Source organism: Mustelus asterias, chromosome 8 (assembly GCF_964213995.1).
Source record: "Mustelus asterias chromosome 8, sMusAst1.hap1.1, whole genome shotgun sequence".
NCBI classification, from domain to species: Eukaryota; Metazoa; Chordata; class Chondrichthyes; order Carcharhiniformes; family Triakidae; genus Mustelus; species Mustelus asterias.
The window spans coordinates 32,612,871-32,633,705 of record NC_135808.1 but is presented as its reverse complement, the minus strand read 5'-3'; the positions used below and the strand labels follow the sequence as shown (position 1 = coordinate 32,633,705).

Here is a 20,835-nt window from a genome sequence, read left to right as displayed (position 1 = left end):
CGCCCAGCACTTCGACTGAAAATGGTAAAATGGGGCCCCTCGTGTTTGGATTGTTATTGCTGTGATTTTATTAGCCTGTGCCATGGGATGGAGGGATTTATTTTTTTGCCGATACCACTTTGCTCCAACATCCAATTTTGAATCTTATTTTCCATTGATGGCCTGTTTGTTTCTGTCTGAAATGTAAACTATTAAACTGATCTGTGCTCAAACTGTTCAGACCCATTCTGTACATTTATTAATGTTTTACTATAATTATCAAAGTCCTCCTCAGAATTGATCATTCTCTCAATTTGGTTTCATCTGTAAATTTAGAAATTATGAGAGCGATTCTCCCAAAAAACTTCTAAGTGTCGAATTTGTGTAAAAACTGGAGTAAATTCCGCTGTCTTTTTCAGCGGGAGTTTCACAATGAATCTCCCACACTCTGTGCACTGCAGAGTGCCGAGCGTGAATCATGCTGAAAATCATTGGGCAGGGCCTATTCCGTCTGGAGTAGACAGCAGCAGAGCGCTGAGCGGGCCACTGCGTATGCGCCGATCTGTCAGTGCTGAGATTGGTGCATGCGCAGTGGCCCCACACTGCCGGCCTCCCGATTGCTGGCCAGTTGAATCGCTGGCCAGCCCCGCGCCCCCCCCCCCCACCCACGTCGCTGGCCATCCGACCCCGCCATGGTCTGATTGCTGGCCCTCCGGACGTGTCCGGGTCAACCTCGACTCCACTGCAGCCCGATCTTTCGATCCCAGCCGCCACGGTGCCCGACCCTCTGGGAGGGCTCATTTACCCCCCTTCACCCCACTGGGGTTAGGCCGCCAGCTCCCCGCAAGTGAGGAGCTACAGTAAACCCCGCTGGAGTGAAACACTCCTAGCGGAGAGGGGGTGGGGGGAGAGGATCGCGGGTCTGGAGATTTCAGTCTCAGGCCCACTAATAATATGTAAGAGATTTAAATGTGCATTTAAATAAATTCTGCAGCTCTGCACCAGAAATCGACACGGAGCTACTGGCACCGGAAATCCGGCTGCCAGGAACATGCGGAGGCCATGGCGCCCAGCAGAGGGCCCGCAAAACGGCCTCCACTTGAATCTCCGGCCCGCTGCGCTGCTTTTGTAGCACAGCGGGATGGGAGAATCACCTCCTCTGATTTTGATCCCAATTTTTAAATCATGAATATAAATTGTGATCAACAGGGTTTCCAGCTCTGGGTCTCCACTTTCCTCTTGCAACCAGCTCACTGTGTATTCTGCTGCTGACCATCATCTCAACCTGCTTTGACCTCACTCAGTTTACCACAGGATATGGTATCATATTACTGAAATCAGTACTTGTCGCATTCCCCAGAATCTGTTCACTGTGCAGAGAAACTGCAACTAACAAAGTGAAATTCAAATATTTGACACTCCCCTGCTGAATCTCTCAGATTAAGAAGTCTCACAACACCATGTTAAAGTCCAACAGGTTTATCTGGTAGCAAATACCATAAGCTTTCGGAGCGCTGCTCCTTCGTCAGAATCTCTCATATACCAGCAGCAGTTCCTGTACAAGTTCAGAATAACACTATGTTGAAACAGCAGGATCAGCGTCCACAGTAAATAATCCTTTCCTGTATCTGATAGCAGCATTACTCCACACCCAAACCCGCCGACGCTGAAACAATCGAAGCTTGACTTCAACTCTCACCAGCCCAACGGTTTTCCTGTTTTATAACAGTGCTGTCAATACAGGAGGTGAGATCTCAGTGAGAGCACTGGTACATCCGGTCATTACAGCAATTCCCCACAGCTGGATCGCACACACTTCATATACAGGTCAGTGAAATAATTTCATGTATCAGGGAATTTCTGAGTGTGAGTTTACCTGATTACTCCGTGTTTCTTATATTTTCTTCTTTCACGGGATGTGGGCATTGCTGGCTGGACCAGCATTTATTGCCCATCCCTAATTGCCTTTGCGAAGGTCGTGGTGAGCTGCCTTCTTGAACTGCTGCAATCCCTGTGGTGTATGTACATCCACAGTGCTGTTAGGGAGGTGTTCCAGGATTTTGACACAGAGGCAGTGAAGGAACTGTAGGGGTTTCACTTTTCACTCTTGACTTTCATTTCTTGACTTTAGGATTTTATAAAGGACAAACTTACACAAACTTGTAGAAACTCTTACTACATGTTTTATATTTCTAGCTGGCCTTCTCTCATACTCTAATTTCTTTCTCTTTATTAGTTTAATAGTCATTCTTTGCTGGCTCTTTCAATCTGTCCTATTTTCTGACCTACCACCAATCATGAGTTAAAAAAATGCCAAAGAAGAAGAAAATAGAATACAAGAGTCGAATAACAAGAAGTATCAAAGTGAATGGTAAAGGCATCTTTAAATATGGAGGAAGAAGAAAGTTGTGAAAGTAAATCCGAGTCCCTTCGAGGCTGAAACAGGTAAAATATCTTCGAAATAAAGAAATGGTGGAGAAATCAAGTAGACGCCACAAGACGTATCACAGAAATAGTGGGGGATCAAAGAGCAGATGAGAATGAGGTTCCCAAAGCAATTAACATCAGCAAAGGAAAAATATGAAAGAAGTTAATTGGGCGAAAGGCGAACAAATCCCTTGAACCTGATAGCGACATCCAAACGTTCCCTCAACCCTGGAATAATCACAATGTATTGGAAGTTAGCAAATGTAATACTGTTATTCATGGACTGATTAATAAGAGAATAAGGAACAAGTCTGTTAGCCTGACATCAGCTGTCAAGATAATATTAGGACCTATTAGGAGGGGTTTTAACAAGGCATTGAGAGAATCAGAATATGAATAAGCAGAATCTATGAGGTTTTCTGAAGTGAAGTCATGTTTGATAGATTTTTTGGAATGTATCACTGCCAGTGTAGATAAAGGGGAACCAGCAGGCGGAGTGCATTTGTAATTCTAAAAGGCATTGAATACGGTGGCATAAAAACTTTTAATGGTCAAGATAAGAGCTCATGAAATGGGAGTATATCATTAGCATGGATAAAAGATTGGTCGATGAACAAGAAACAGAGTGTGGATAAGTGAGTGCCAAAATGGGCTGGTTGGACTGTTTCTCTGGGATCTCACAAAAGCTGTGAGGCACTCTATCCTTCAGCCTTTACATTTTCATTACCCTTTCATCCCCCCCTAATTCCCCATGTTGCTACCATGCCCCCAACCAGATCCAATATCACCCCATACCTCTCTGCCATCCCCATAAACCATTCACCTGGTCGGCATTCATACGGGCAAACATCAGGAAACATGTACAGATGAGAAAAGAAACTTCTAAAGGTCTGATACAGCACTCATTACACTTGATACTGAAAGAAATTTCCCTTTCATAAAACCCATTAAAAGGGTTCTTCACAGAGCAGTCCTGGAATGGAGTGGCATCTCTGAACAGAGTGAATTAATTAGGAATTTGGAGATGTGGGAATTCTGAGAAAAGGGGGAATGATCTTGCATACAAAATCAATATCTGTACAAATGACTGGGGAATATCGATAATAAGAGTTCAGTTACTGATACAGGAGCTGACCTGTGAGGGAATAGCAAGGCAGAGCAGAGGACTCCCTACTCACTTGGTAGAAACATAGAAAATAGGTGCAGGAGTAGGCCATTCGGCCCTTTGAGCCTGCACCACCATTCAATATGATCATGGCTGATATGCACTTTCAGTATCCACTCCCACTTTCTCTCCATAGCCCTTGATCCCTTTAGCCACAAGAGCCACATCCAACTCCCTCTTGAACAAATCTAACAAACTGCCCCTAACAGCTCTCTGTGGTAGAGAATTCCACAGGTTCACAACTCTCTGAGTAAAGAATTTATTTTTCATCTCAGTTCTCAATGACTTACCCCTTATTCTTAGACTGTGTATGTAGTGGGTAAGTTGTTTTTTCCACTTTGGAGCTGCATTAAAGGAGGAGGTCCAGCATTTTCTATTAAAAAAAACTTTAAATAAAATTCTACTGGACATAAATTTAACGGAAGAATTTTTAAACTGTGGGGCGGCACTGTGGCACCATGGTTAGCACTGCTGCCTCACAGCACCAGGAACCCAGGTTCAATTCTCGCCTTGGGTGACTATGTGTTGTGACGCTACTGTGCCTTTCAGAAATGTACATTTAATGATGTTCTCTGCAGTTATAAGCAGGCACCGAGCTGTCTGACTAGATGTCGTTTATTGCTGCTTCAATGATTTGATGGGTTTTTGTTTAATTTTAATGCACTCGCTTGGAGTTTGTGACCTTATTGGAATATTGGGGGAAGAATGATTGAAAGGTCAGGTGGGACAGTTTTTTTCCTCACAAGAGCTCTTTTACTTTCAGTTTTGGCTGCTGGCTCGTTAGAAGATGTCTGGACTAGAGGCTGGAGGCAGTGTGTCTGTCTCTCTCCCTGATATTAGAAATTCTGCAAGCTAGTTGGAAGCGGTCTTTCTTGCCTTTCTGGAGTGAAAATTTTGTTGTTGGTGGTTTGCTAGCTAGAGGCAAGCAGAGGCTCTATCTCTACCTCGAGATGTGCTGGGAGCTACAGGGCTGAGAGGTCAGCGTTTCAATTCTCCATCCAAAGGACTAATTCATAGAAGGTGTTGCAGAGCTGCAAAATCACGTGAGCAAATGTATTTCCTGTGCAAAACTGAAACCAGGGGTATATGTTGGTAAGAATGTTATGTTGGAACAGTATATTGAGCTGTTAAGGTTTATACAATATCATGGTGGGTTTTTTTCTTGATTGTAATTGGTAAAGGTTCTTGCTAAGTTTCTTTCTATGTGTCAACTGGCCTATTTAGACTGTCAACTTAGTTCCCCTGCTGTGATAAGTGCTTTTCTAACTTAGAAACTCTACCGAGCATTCATAATGACCTCAACTGCAATAACAGCTCTTGGAAAAAGTCAGCAAAACATTCTGTAAAAAACTGCAGGAATAGATGGCAATATTTTTTTCTAACCTAAACCATTTGGGGATTTGATTTGATTTGATGTATTATTGTCACATGTATACAGTGAAAAGTATTGTTTCTTGCGTGCTATACAGACAAAGCATAAAGTTCATAGAGAAGGAAATGAGAGAGTGCAGAATGTAGAGTTACAGTCATAGCCAGGGTGTAGAGAAAGATCAACTTTATGCAAGGTATGTCCATTCAAAAGTCTGATGGCAGCAGGAAACAAACTGTTCTTGAATCGATTGGTATTTTTGTGTCTTTTTCCCGATGGAAGAAGGTGGAAGAGAGAATGTCCGGAGTGTGTGGGGTCCTTAATTCTGCTGACTGCTTTGCCGAGGCAGTGGGAAGTGTAGACAGAGTCAATGGATGGGAGGCTGGTTTGCGTGATGGATTGGACTACATTCACGACCTTTTGTAGTTTCTTGCAGTCTTGGGCAGAGCAGGAACCATACCAAGCTGTGATACAACCAGAAAGAATGCTTTCTATGGTGCATTTGTAAAAGTTGGTGAGAGTCGTAGCTAACATCCAAATTTCCTTAGTCTTCTGAGAAAGTAGAGGCGTTGGTGGGCTTTCTTAACTATAGTGTCAGCATGGGGGTACCAGGACAGGTTGTTGATGATCTGGACACCTAAAAATGTGAAGCTCTCGATCTTTCCTACTTCGTTCCAGTTGATGCAGACAGGGGCATGTTCTCCTCTATGTTTCCTGAAGTCGATGACAATCTCCTTCGTTATGTTGACATTGAGGGAGAGATTATTGTTGCTGAACCAGTTCACCAGATTCTCTATCACATTCCTGTACTCTGTCTCATCATTGTTGGAGATCCGACCCACTACGGTGGTGTCGTCAGCAAACTTGAAAATCAAGTTGGAGGGGAATGTGGCCACACAGTCATAGGTGTATAAGGAATATAGTGGGGGGCTGAGAACACAGCCTTGTGGGGCACCGGTGTTGAGGATGATCGTGGAGGAGGTGTTGTTGCCTGTCCTTACTGATATTGTTGCCTATCCTTCCTGATATTGTTTTTGTGGGTTAGGAAGTTCAGGATCCAGTCGCAGAGGCAGTTGTGCAGTGGACTTGCCATTGGTGTAGTAACGTAGAGGCCCAGGGTCATGTTCTGGGACATGGGTGTGAATCCCACTGTGGCAGAATGTAAAATTATAATTCAATAAGAATCGGGAATTCAGAGGCTAATGATGACCCTTAAACCATTGTTGATTGTTGTCAAATGTCATCTGGTTCACTAATGATCTTCAGGGATGGAAATCTGCTGTCTTTATGCAATCTGGTCTTACATGTGACTCCAGAGCCACAGCAATGTGATTGACTTTTAAATGTCCTCAGTTCAAGGGCAATAAGGGATGGGCAATAAACACTGGCCCCGACAGCAAAGCCCACATTCCACAAACAAATCTTATAAAATTGATTTGTCCAGCAAAGTGTTTTTTAATCTCCAGCTGATAGTTCCAACCAGTTTGTTCATGTTTAAAGAGATTGAGATTTTAAAATAATTAAGATAATTCACTTGAACAGACCTGATCAACACACTGGCGGGGGGAGGGGGGGGGGGGGGGGGCAGAGCAGCAGAGGGCGCCATTGTGCATGTGCAGATCTTTTGCCAAACTTTTGACAAACACTTTTGACAAACACGGGACACAGTGGACAGAGTAACCTTCGTCGTCCAGTACTTCCCCGGAGCGGAGAAGCTACGGCATCTCCTCCGGAGCCTTCAACATGTCATTGATGAAGACGAACATTTCGCCAAGGCCATCCCCACACCCCCACTTCTTGCCTTTGAACAACCGCACAACCTCAAACAGACCATTGTCTGCAGCAAACTACCCAGCCTTCAGGAGAACAGTGATCACGACACCACACAACCCTGCCACAGCAACCTCTGCAAGATGTGCCGGATCATCGACACAGATGCCATCATCTCACGCGAGAACACCATCCACCAGGTACACGATACACACTCTTGCAACTCGGCCAATGTTGTCTACCTGATACGCTGCAAGAAAGGATGTCACGAGGCATGGTACATTGGGGAAACCATGCAGACGCTGCGACAACGGATGAATGAACACCGCTCGACAATCACCAGGCAAGACTGTTCTCTTCCTGTTGGGGAGCACTTCAGCGGTCACGGGCATTCGGCCTTTGATATTCGGGTAAGCGTGCTCCAAGGCGGCCTTCGCGACACACGGAGGCGCAGAGTCGCTGAGCAGAAACTGATAGCCAAGTTCCGCACACACGAGGACGGCCTCAACCGGGATATTGGGTTCATGTCACACTATCTGTAACTCCCACAGTTGCCTGGACCTGCAGAGTTTCACTGGCTGTCTTGTCTGGAGACAATACACATCTTTTTAGCCTGTCTTGATGCTCTCTCCACTCACATTGTTTTGTTTCTTAAAGACTTGATTAGCTGTAAGTATTCGCATTCCAACCATTATTCATGTAAATTAAGTTTGTGTCTTTATATGCCCTGTTTGTGAACAGAATTCCCACTCACCTGAAGAAGGGGCTTGGAGCTCCGAAAGCTACCAAATAAACCTGTTGGACTTTAACCTGTGTTGTTAAACTTCTTACTGTGTTTACCCCAGTCCAACGCCGGCATCTCCACATCAGACCTTTTGCAGCAGAGACCTGTCAATCAGCAACTGCTGTTTTCAGCCAGTCTCCATGGCTGAAAAAACAGCCAGTCCCCAACTACCGCGGGGGCCTGCAGCCGATCGCGATCCCCGATTACCCACAGGCCGGACTGCCCCTGCACCGCCCCCCCCCCCCACCTCACCCACCCAGTCGTGATCACCTGCCCAAACCCTCCCCCACCACAATCGGATGCCCGACTCCCCCCATGAGCAGTCGCCAGACCCCTCCACAATCCGACACCCGACCTCCCCGCGATCAGCTGCCTGAACCCCCTCCCCGCGATCAGACATCCGACACCCCTCCCTAGATTGCCTGCCTGATTCCACCCTGCGATCGCCTGCCTGACCTTCCTCCACAATCGCCTGCCTTACCCCACCACGATCAGACACCCGACTCTCCCCACGACGGCCTGCTTGACCCCCCCGCGATCAGACATCCAAACTTTCCCCCATGATCAGATAGCTGACCCCACCCTGCAATTGCCTGCCTGACCCACCCGTGATCAACCCCGCCCCCCCCATCCCATGGCCAGCCCTGATCGTCCCCCTCCCTCCCCCATTGCAGAGTGGCGGTGGCTCCCCCCTCCATCTCCACCAACTGGCCCCCCCCCAGTATCTCATTCTCCGACCCTGTCTCTGCTGCTTTCAGCCAGCCTCCTTGGCTTACAAACTGCAACCCAAGGGGCCTCTGGTTCTACTGACGAGGCCTTCACGACTGGTCCTTGTTGTTAGGGACCAGCTGTGATTCTCACCAGAGAGAACCTCTTCTGGCGAGGTCACACAGGCAAGTGAGTCTGGACGATAGTGTCCCGGCCTCATTAAATCTATGCAAAACAGGTTAAATATATTTAAATAATTCATTTGGCCTTGTACTGGAGAGGGGCATGAGGTTGATCTCGCCGGATATCCGCTGCTGGTAAGATCGCGAGAGATGAGAAATCAGGCACGAACCTGATTTCTCGGCTCTCGAGTGATCTTATCAGTTCGCCCCACCCATCCACTGGTGTGGCACAATGGTAAGATCGCCCCCATGAAGCAAATTTATATCTGCTCCATAAATTTGTCACTCCGATGGATTCATTGGGACAATGAAAATGCGATATGCAGGTACCTTTATCTGCAAAGGAGATTTCAGCTTTCATGACACCAAATGGTTTGTACCAGTTCAAAGTCATGCCATTTGGAATGAAAAACACCCAGCCACATTTCAAAGGCCAACCAATAAGGTAATTTCAGGATTACCTAACTGTGTGGTGCACAGAGACGATCTGGCAATTTTCAGTCAGACGTGGAAAGAACATTTGGAGCACTGAGTGGAGTTGTTCGATCGACTTCAGGAGGTGGTCTTGGTGGTAAACTTGACTAAGAGTGAGTTTGGAAAAGCCCAAGTCAGGTTCCTTGGCTACACCCTGAACCACACAGCCAAAAAAAGGGAAAATTTCACCCTATGTTCCGATGCGTGTCAATGATATTCTAAACATAGCCAAAACATTGGTAATAAGCTATTGAGTTTGCTTCAAGCAATATCCTGTAATAATATTCCCTCATTACAAAATGTTGGAGTTCTTGTGGTGCAGTGGTACTGTCCCTACCTCTGGATGAGAAGCTCCAGGTTCAAATCCAACACCAGGATTTGTTGGTCATGGAAGGAGCTTTCAACAGCGTGATATTCAGCTCGGAAATCCTTCCTCCACTATTCCCCAAAGGGTAAAAAACATTGTGGGTGTGGAGATACACACGAGAGAGATTACAATGATGCTTCCGTAATGATTTGTGTGAATTATTTTCTGTAATTTACAGATCACTTTGTCTGTTGGATCACATCTTCGACAATCGTTCTTCCAGTGATTCTTTCTGTTGTAATTGGTGCTGTGGTGATTTTGACCTGGTTCTACCTTCAATCTAAAGATATGGAACAACATCAATTACTGAAATACTGCACTCACTCTCTCTCTCTAATAGTTTAGGATTCCTGGGATCCTGTTCCTTCACCAAACCAATGACAACTTTCTAATCGAGGCCTCCTCTCGCCTCAGGTCCTGTGAGATAGATTTCACTCACCATTCTCTGATAGATTGTACACAACCTCCAATCCTCTCAGCACTCAGTTACTGACTCCCCATGGGTGGAATTCTCCCATTTTGAGACTTACGGGGCAATCTTACCAAAACAATTCAAAGTCCCGAACAAGTGTGAAAATGGGAGGGTTTCAGATCCATTTTTTGGGTGAGTTAAAAATCCAATCTTATGACACTGAGCAAAAAATGAAGCAAGTTCTGTTTCCCGCCAGCAGCGGTAGGGGCGGGACCGAAGCTTACCAGGAAGCCGGCAGGAGAGAAGTATCTCTCTCTGTTCTGTGCAACCCCACAGGGAGAGATCTGTCAGACACCCAACCCCGATATTGCCGGCATCCCCACCTTGCTAGTGCTGGCCTCTCATCCCCCCCCAACTATCATAGGATTTGTCCCTCCCCCCGCCCCCACTATTACTTCCCACCCCCAGCCCGGCTGATTGCCCCTCACCCCAATTTGCCGATCACCCCTCACCCACAGCCTCCCCTAATCGATCATCCCCCATCCCTGGCCCTGCTGATTGACCCTCCACCCTCAGACACCACCCCCCCAACTGATCACCGGTTGCAGAGTGTGCAACGTTCCCACCACCGACCCTCTCCCCCCACTCCCCAGGGTGCAGAATGCGCAGCACACCTGCCACCTCCCATTTTACCCTGCCCTAACCAGGCCCCATCCCCCTTAGGCCCCGCCCCTCAGGCCCCATCCCCTTGACCATCGCCCAGTGGGCACTGCCATTGTGCCAGATTGACAGTTCCAGAGTACCAGTTGCACACTGCCAGGCTGGCATTGCCAGGGCACCCCTGCCTTACCCCTGACCTTCTGAGGGTGCCTCAATTCCTCTCTTCAGCGGGGTCAGCCACCTGTTCCCCATTAGTGGGGAGCAGTTGTATATCCCACTGGAGTGGGGAGGGGGCAGAGGTGCGAGCGGGCCCAGAGACTTTAGTCCTGCGCCCGCTAATGAAATGTTAATGTTAATTTCAATATTGTAACCAGCACCGGATTACTCTCAAAAACTTTGAGCCGGAGATGCATGGAGGCCATGGTGCCCAGCGGGAAGCCCCGTGAAACAGTCTCCGCTGATGTCTCCCGGCCCGTTGTGCTGCTCGAGCAGTGCGGGGGGCTGGGAGAACCGCCCCCCCAATACCAAAACTGAAATGAAGTTCATGGTCTACCATGCAGTCGCAAACTCTTCCTTACTTTACAGGGCTGAAAAATGGACAATGTTTCAGAGGTATCTCGAGTCACAGAAACACAGAAGATAGGAGCAGGGGGAGGCCATTTGGCCCTTCGAGTCTGCTCCGTCATTTATTATGATCATCCAACTCAATAGTCTAACCCTGCTTTTTCCCCCATAACCTTTGATCCCATTCAAGTCACTGGAATATGCTATCAACGCTGTCTGTGGGAAGTCTTACATAAGAGGACAAGTGCACCAACATCAGTGTCCTGTCACAAGAAGATACTACAAGCAACATATCGAAGTAGTTTAGCGCCAGCAGTTTCCTAGGGCACTGGGGGTTGCTACACTCTCACGAATGGTTGGTGACTCAATGCTTCAGCATTGCTATCTGCATTCCAGGCCGGTGTTGGAATGTATACTCGTACGCTGATAGGATTCATGCCCAATGCTGGATCCTTGCTGATGTGATTGGCAGAATGGCCTTGCTTTCCTTAAAAAACCCAAAAGTGGTTCGTGGTCCGTCACAAAGGTGGAACTTCTTTACTCCATATACAACAGTCAATGTGTCTCTTTCAATTTGAGAATAGCCTTTTTCAGCCTCTGAGACACATCCTATCGGACTTTCAGACCCAACATCTGTTTTGTGAGACAAAATAGCTGAGGGGCCGACACTCAGAGGAGTCAGACTACTGCCCAAGGCAAGTAGAGACTGATTGAATATAACATTTGTGGATACAGTCACCAACTATGACCACTTGTGTGACTTTTATGGTCTATTTGTGGCACTGCTCAGGTCTCGGCGTTTTAGTATTGACCATCACATCTATCTGATTCCACTGACTCAGCAATGTGTTTGGAGGGTCTCTTGGCCCCCTGTGGACAGGGTTTTTTTGGGGAGTTAAGGGGATGATGTGATTGATGGGAGCATCATGCTGAAAATGGAGAGGATGATCTGCTGAATAGAGAGGTGAGTGGGCTGGTAGGTGAGGACAAGAGGAGCCCATCATTATTCTGGGAGGTAGGGAAAAGAGTGAGGGAATATTGGGGGATAATGGAACAGACACAACTGAGGGAACTTGTCAACCACAGGAATCCTCAGTTTTCAGGTAAAGAAGACACAGTGTGAGTCCAAAAGGCATTCAAATAGTAAAAGTACAGTTGATTGGGACCAAAACTGTGGGAAGGGGGAGCAGGAGTGTCATGCATGAGGTAGGGGGTACTCCTGAGGTATTAAATGAGCATATCACATCTGCCTTTACCCAGGAAGAAGATGATGCATAAATCATAGTGAAAGAGCAGGTATTGTACCCCATCCAACTCCCCACCCTCACACACCCTGTACCCCATCCAACTCCCCATCCAACTCCCCACCCTCACACACACTGTACCCCATCCAACTCCCCATCCAACTCCCCACCCTCACACACACTGTACCCCATCCAACTCCCCATCCAACTCCCCACCCTCACACACACTGTACCCCATCCAACTCCCCATCCAACTCCCGACCCTCACACACACTGTACCCCATCCAAATCCCCACCCTTTCACACACACACTGTACCCCATCCAACTCCCCACCCTCACACACACTGTACCCCATCCAACTCCCCACCCTCACACACACTGTACCCCATCCAACTCCCCACCCTTTCACACACACACTGTACCCCATCCAACACCCCACCCTTTCACACACACACTTAAGCTCATCCAACTCCCCACCCTTTCACACACACACTGTACCCCATCCAACTCCCCATCCAACTCCCCACCCTCACACACACTGTACCCCATCCAACACCCCACCCTTTCACACACACACTGTACCCCATCCAACTCCCCACCCTTTCACACACACACTGTACCCCATCCAACACCCCACCCTTTCACACACACACTTAAGCTCATCCAACTCCCCACCCTTTCACACACACACTGTACCCCATCCAACACCCCACCCTTTCACACACACACTGTACCCCATCCAACACCCCACCCTTTCACACAGACAGAAGATGAAATCTGAGAACTCATTTTCTGGCGAAATGAATAATTCCATCTTTGTGTCCTAACGACATTCTCCCGATGTTCATGAAGTTCTGTTCCATTACACAGAAGACCTCTTCTCCCGATTCTGTGACTGATAAGTGAGTGTGTGGGAAGGCACCGTTAATCTATCATTGAATTCCATTCCAATGGACCTTGTCATGTTTCAGAAAATCTCAGCCGCACTTTTATTTTTCAGGCTGCAACACCCATTCACGTGAAGAGATGGCCACAGAAGACTGCACTCGACCGAGTTCACTGAGAGACGTAGGACCCGTTGGTGAGAAGCCCGGGAGAGACAGCGGGAGACAGGAGAAAGGGACCAGACCCTCCAAAGAATCAGACATTGATGGAAATGGCCAAGTGACCCAGCAGCGGAAGGACAGGACAGGTGAGTGATGAAGCAATCCAGCTGCCAGTTTCCACACCGAATTGTCCAGTTTGTTTCTGGTGAACACTGCATGTTCGACCCCACATTACCGTCTCTGCTGAGAACTCATTTCCCCATCTGAATATTTCTCCTCTCCCTCAGCCTATTCCAATCGTTACCCATCCTCACAGCCACCCTCCAGAGCTGTTGTATTTTTCTCCTCTGTACATGAGGCATCCCCAGACCTTACATCTACCTGATTACTTTACTTGCTGGGGACGGAGAACGCAGCCTGTTGAGAGATTGAAACATGACATGCTGAGTACCCCATCTAACTCCCAAGCCTTTCACACGCACACTGTACCCCATCCAACACCCCAACCTTTCACACACACACTGTACCCCATCCAACTTCCCACCCTTTCACACACACACTGTACCCCATCCAACTTCCCACCCTTTCACACACACACTGTACCCCATCCAACTCCCAAGCCTTTCAAACACACACTGTACCCCATCCAACTCCCCACCCTTTCACACACACACTGTACCCCATCCAACTACCCACCCTTTCACACACACACTGTACCCCATCCAACTCCCAAGCCTTTCAAACACACACTGTACCCCATCCAACTCCCAAGCCTTTCAAACACACACTGTACCCCATCCAACTCCCCACCCTTTCAAACACACACTGTACCCCATCCAACTCCCCACCCTTTCACACACACTGTACCCCATCCAACTCCCAAGCCTTTCAAACACACACTGTACCCCATCCAACTCCCCACCCTTTCAAACACACTGTACCCCATCCAACTCCCCACCCTTTCACACACACTGTACCCCATCCAACTCCCCACCCTTTCACACACACTGTACCCCATCCAACTCCCCACCCTTTCACACACACTGTACCCCATCCAACTCCCCACCCTTTCACACACACACTGTACCCCATCCAACTCCCAAGCCTTTCACACACACACTGTACCCCATCCAACTCCCCACCCTTTCACACACACACTGTACCCCATCCAACTCCCAAGCCTTTCACACACACACTGTACCCCATCCAACTCCCCACCCTTTCACACACACACTGTACCCCATCCAACTCCCCACCCTTTCACACACACACTGTACCCCATCCAACTCCCCACCCTTTCACACACACACTGTACCCCATCCAACTCCCCACCCTTTCACACACACACTGTACCCCATCCAACTCCCCACCCTTTCACACACACACTGTACCCCATCCAACTCCCCACTCTTTCACACACACACTGTACCCCATCCAACTCCCAAGCCTTTCACACACACACTGTACCCCATCCAACTCCCCACCCTTTCACACACACACACTGTACCCCATCCAACTCCCCACCCTTTCACACACACACACTGTACCCCATCCAACTCCCCACCCTTTCACACACACACACTGTACCCCATCCAACTCCCCACCCTTTCACACACACACTGTACCCCATCCAACTCCCCACCCGTTCACACACACTGTACCCCGTCCAACCCCCCACCCTTTCACGCACACACACTGTACCCCGTCCAACGCCCCACCCTTTCACACACACACTGTACCCCGTAAATTTGGATTGTTGAAGGCTTACCAGGTGGACTTGTAGGATGTGTGGTGACTCTGTAACTCTCACTGACCAAGCTGATCTCTGAAAAACAGTAAATGCTGGAAATATTGAACAAGTCTAACAGCATCTGTGGAGACTGGAGCAGAATTCATGTTTTATGTCAATGACCTTTCATCAAAACTGGAAAAGTTGGAGAAGTCATATGTTTTAAGCAAGTACAGAGGTTGGGAAAAGGGTGTAGAATGAACACCAGGGAATTTACTGGTGTGCTGCAGTACTCACCGGACAAACCAACTGTTGCATAAGTCATTGGTGAGGCCGCATTTAGAGTATTGTGTACAGTTTTGATCACTCTGTTTTAGGAAAGACATTGGTCAACTGAAAAGAGTGCAGAGGAGATTTATAGAAAAGACAGCTGATCAGCAATGGCAGACAGTTATGAAAATAGTTCACGATGGACAACAAAGAAATCCCAGTGAGGAAGAATGATTCTAGGAAGGGGACCCAGGACATCCAACAGAGTGCGAGTGTCTGCTGACTGTGGAGAAGGAGGTTCTAGTGAACCAAGTGATAAAAGTTTAATAGAAAATGTATGTTATTCCTACTCTGGACCTTAATGACCCAAAACTCAAGAATTTGCCCAAAATAACTACAGTTTATGAATTGATTTCTGTTACAGACAGGTCAATAATACGTACCCCAGTGATTACACATCCAGTGTTTTAGTTGCTTGGTGTTCCCGGGGAACAGACAGGATGGGGTGGTCAATCTACCCTTGTTCATTCTCTGTTCAGATCGCTGACCAGATCACCCACCTGTCGGGATATAGTGCTGGCCTCAAGCTTAACAAATTCTGGCTTAAATACGTCTCTACTTTCCACCCAGCCATGGACGCACAAATTGGCTCTTTTCTGATAGCAACAGTCCCTGTTTGGCTCCTTTCTCTGGGAGAAACAGTCCATGATTGGCTCCTTTCTCTGATAGTAACAGTCTATGATTGGCTCATTTTCACCTTCCCAACCATCCTCCCTTGAGCAGGAAGATCCCAACCACAAGTTTGGCCAATCTCCTGGATCTATTTGCTTCAGTGATATCCGTCTGTTCCAGTCTATGTCTAGTTTTCTTTCATAGAATAGAGAGGTTGGCCAGGCTAAGACTTTATTCCTTGGAATGTAGGAGAATGAGAGGTGACCTTATTAAAGTGTACAAAATCATGATGGGCATAGATAAGATGAATGCACATAGTCTTTATCCCAGGGAAGGAGGATTGAAAACGAGAGGGCAGAGGCTAAAGTTGAGAGGAGAAAGATTTAAATGGGACCTGAGCGGCAACTTCTTCACGCAGAGGGTGGTGCGTATAAGGAATGAGTTGCCAGAGAAAGGAGTTGAGCAGATTCAATAGCAACATTTAAAAACCTCCCACACCCGTCCTCATTCCACCAAGCAACCATTATGGAAGCTGCCAAAATTCAGCTAATTCAAGCATTATTTAAAAATATCTGAACCATCAACAATCATCTGTTACGTTACATTCAGACGTTAATTTTTTGACCTTATATTGACAAATAACTTTACACATTATTTGTAATGAAACAAAAGTAGGGAATAAAAGAATTGTTGTCTGCCCCTTAACTAGTTGTTGTCTGGCCTTTAACCTTCTGTTAACTCATATTAAGAAGTTTACCTATGCTAGTCTTATAACTAATGTTAAACAGTAATTGTAAGCCTAGCTTTTCCCTGTATCCATAAAAATCTTCCAGAATGTAATGACTCTTTTATTATATGTGAAATGCAGCAGCAAAAACGAACCAGAGAGTAGCTGAGAAACTTCGCAGAGAAAGTACATTAACAGCCAATGGGAACCCTTCCATTTACACACTCCCCTTAGAGAAGAAGATACTTGACAAGGATGGACACCGTGTCAAATGCTCCCTCGGAAAACCCACCACAAAACACAGAGTCAGGACAATCATGGTTCTTGGAGCAACAGGAGCAGGGAAAACAACCTTCATCAATGGAATGATCAACTACATCCTGGGTGTGGAATGGGAGGACAATTTCAGATTTAAATTAATAGATGAAAGAACAGGACGATCCCAGGCTGAAAGTCAGACATCAGCAATCACTGCCTATGAACTCCACCATCGAGAAGGATTCCAGATTGATTACTCTCTCATTATCATTGACACTCCGGGATTCGGAGATACCAGGGGAATTACCCGAGATAAATTGCTCACTGATCAGATCCGAGAGTTCTTTACTTCCCCAGATGGTGCTGATCAGATCGATGCTGTGTGTTTTATTGCTCAAGCCTCTTTGGCTCGCCTGACCCAGACGCAGAAATATGTTTTTGATTCAATTCTTTCCATTTTTGGTAAAGATATTGCTGAGAATATCCAAATCCTGGTGACATTTGCAGACGGACAAGTTCCCCCCGTTCTGGAGGCCATCAATGTTGCTGAGGTTCCGTGTCCCAAAGATAAAAAAGGCTTTCCAGTTCACTTCAAATTCAACAATTCAGCCGTATTTGCTCAAAGTTCAGCTCCTGGAAATTCCGCCAACAAGAGGAACCCTGATGATACTGAAGATGAGGAAGAGGATGGTGATAACTTTGATTCAATGTTCTGGAAGATGGGATCAAACAGTACGAAGAGATTCTTTGCAGCTCTGAACAAAATGGAAACAAAGAGTTTACGCTTGACAAAGGAGGTCCTTAAGGAGCGTCAGCAGCTGGAAGTTGCGATAGAGGGATTGCAGCCTCAGATCACAGCGGGTTTGACAAAACTGGAGGAGATCAGAAAGACTCAACAAGCTTTGAACCAACACCAGGTCGATCTGGATGCAAATAAAGATTTTGAATATGAAGTTGAAACCACAGTTCCAAAAAAGATCAATATCAGTGGGAGTGGTAAATACATAACCAACTGTCAGAAATGTCACTTCACCTGTCACTATCCCTGTGCCTATTCTAAGGATAAGAAGAAATGGAAATGTTCAGCAATGGACAACAATAGATACTGCACAGTCTGTCCTGGTAAATGTATCTGGAATATTCATTATAACCAAAAGTACCGATTTAAATATCAAACCAGAAAGGAGAAGAGGACATACAAAGAGCTGAAGGAAAAGTATGAGAAGGTATCTGGTGAACAGATGACAAAGCAGAAAATCATGGAGAAACTTCAGCAGGAATTGGATGATGTTCAGGATGCAGTGTTCAAGTTGATTGAAACATCATCCCAGTGCATTGCAAGACTTGAAGAAATTGCTCTCAGACCAAACCCATTGTCAACCCCAGCTTACATTCAGCTGCTGATTCAATCTGAGAAAGAGGAGGCTCAACCTGGATTCACAGAGAGAATCCAGTCACTGAGTGAAGTCAAGAAACAGGCTGAGATACTAGCAAAAGTTGCTGGGAAAGAGGAGTTGTTTCCAGAGGAATGGAAACAATATCAAGCTGGAAGTGAGAGGGAAAAGAACAGAAAAGGAGTTCGAGGAGTTGTGTCTAATATGTGTCATTGGGTTGGTCAGAAAGCCATTGAGTTTGGAGACTATGTTGATCAATAGTCATATCATCCAGCTGTTTTAAATATGGGAGCAGATGTTTCTGTAACCTTTAACTTTGCTGATTTGACTAACTCTATCCAGCTGTTTCCTATATGGGGAACAGCTGTTTTACTCAGTCTATAAATGCTTTATTTCACTGAACTAACTATGTCCATCTGGAGAGCTCAATACTTTCAGTTGATAAATTAATGATTTTTAATCATCTAAATAACGCTGTAGGTACAAGAGTTTTTTGGTAAACTTTAGCATAACTCTTTGGACTTCTTGATAAATGACAAAATGAAAACAGCCTGGAAATGATCAAACTGACATTTGTGTACAGATATTGGTAGGAAGCCCAGGAAACTACAATTGACTGTCAATAAACGCAGAATGGGAGAAAACGCTTTTTTGCAATTGTCAGAAGTCAAATATTCTTGTTCAGTATCAGTTAGAATAATTCAAAACTTCACAAAAAGGGAAAACTATTCTCAGAGGACAGACAATTATCTCAGTAAGACAACATGACAAGACAGAAGATGAGAATGAAGAATAATCCCAAGCAAGAAGGGTTGTAGCAGTTAAAATGGGCCATAATTCCCTTCCTTGCCAGCGATTGATTCGGAAGGAACTGCTGGGGAATCCCTCTCGGAAGGTTCCAGCTGAGGGTTTACATGGCAAATGCACTGATACACTAACTTACCCATGACGATTGTGCTGGGAACCATCCAACAAAGTGATTTAAATCGCTAACTTTGCATGCTTCTGCCAGTGTTGTGCTGAGTAATTATAAAAACTTAGAAGAAATAAAACCGCTTAACTTCAGCATAGCTATTTTAAATACCAAAATTGATGCCCGCACAGGACTTGCCCCACACTCCTGACTGCACAGAGATTTTCACCCCGACTCCCATCAGCATGGGACTTCCCATTCCCCCCCACCCACGACCCACCAGATCCACACTGTTGCCTCACAGCACCAGGTTCGATTCCCGGCTTGGGTCACTATCTGTGCAGAGTCTGCATGTTCTCCCCATGTCTGCGTGGATTTCCTCTGGGTGCTCCGGTTTCCTCCCACAGTCTGAAAAACGTGCGGTTAGGTGCATTGGCCATGCTAAATTCTCCCTCAGTGAACCCAAACAGGCGCCGGAATATGGCAACATGGGGATTTTCACAGTAACTTCATTGCAGTGTTAATATAAGCCTTCTTGTGACTAATAAATAAACTTTAAAAATAAGCAAGGAAATTTTAAACTAATCAATCGGGAAAAACATGGGGTCAGGTGGAATTCCCTGACCATTAACTTCCATGGAGGGTGAAATTAGGGTGGAGGAGAGATGGTATAACTCATCTTTGTTTCTGAATTCATAATTTTCCTGATGAATGGGTTAGTTTATAATTGTCACCGAGATCAATTGGTAACTTGATTCTAAATTTAATCAATCTAATGAAAAAGAAGGGTAAATATTTCATTATTATTCCTGTTAATGGGGAAAACAGCAGAAAGTAGCTATTAACCATTTCTTCAATACTTTGTGATAATTCAAAGGATCATTGATGTTATTTTTTGATCATATTCAGCTATTTGTTGAAACATACAAGTCAGAGATTTTAAAAACTCCATGTAATGCAGTGTTGTTATGTATACCAGTTTAATACGAGAAGACAGTTTGTGATCAAATGCTTGTAGATGACAGTTAGAGAAATATGTAAGCAGGCTCACACATGTTTTCCCAAGATCAGGAATCTTGTTTTGGGAGAAATGATAAGTGTCCGTCTGCCAGGAAGAAAGCGCTAAGCATTATCAGCAAGAACATCTTTAACGTTCATATTTACATGAGGAGAGATTGTAAGGTTAAGGATATCTGAAATTTGTTAACTTGCTCACTTCTAGATGTTTCTATTGATAAAAAGAAAAGCAGCCTGAGAGTTGTTGAATGGCCAACTGTTGAGGTGATCACCCACTTGAGTCTGTGAGTAAAAATCCCAGGAAACAGAAATAGTACAAATTGCAACACAGCCTGAGTAAGATGACAGAAGAAGATAACGGTTCAATTTTTATGGTATCAGTTGTTACAAGGCTGTGAAAAAGAAAGCCTTTTCAATAATCTTTGAGAAACAGTATCCAAAGGAGAAGGAACTGGTTATTCTGGGGAATGGCACCCAAAGGACTATACCAGGCAATGAGGAGTGGCAATGAAGAGGAACAGAAGGTGAAGACAAGGTGAACATTTGGGTAAATAATCTGTGGCATTCTCTCCTTTGGAACAAGATAATTGGGTCAATCACATTCTGAATTGTATCCTACTGTTAACCTTTTATTAGATTTGCTGTTTAATGTGGTTTGATAATTGAATAAAATGCTTTATAATTTGAGTGTCAGTCTCTGCAT

At 45.8% G+C, this 20,835-nt stretch overlaps 1 protein-coding gene across 2 annotated transcripts; it reads left to right on the top strand.

Moving 5' to 3' along the window:
• The first annotated feature begins 1,572 nt into the window (after positions 1–1,572).
• Positions 1,573–20,819, top strand: LOC144496987 (uncharacterized). 2 transcript variants are annotated; one of them, XM_078217651.1, is made up of 4 exons: positions 1,573–1,806; positions 9,404–9,498; positions 13,094–13,298; positions 16,695–20,819. In XM_078217651.1, the coding sequence occupies exons 3-4, from the start codon at positions 13,133–13,135 to the stop codon at positions 18,461–18,463; spliced, it is 1,935 nt and encodes a 644-aa protein (XP_078073777.1). In that variant the 5' UTR covers positions 1,573–1,806; positions 9,404–9,498; positions 13,094–13,132; the 3' UTR covers positions 18,464–20,819. The 2 variants fall into 2 exon arrangements, with proteins under 2 accessions (XP_078073777.1, XP_078073776.1); XM_078217650.1 differs by having other exon boundaries at positions 16,692–20,819.
• Positions 20,820–20,835: the final 16 nt, after the last annotated feature.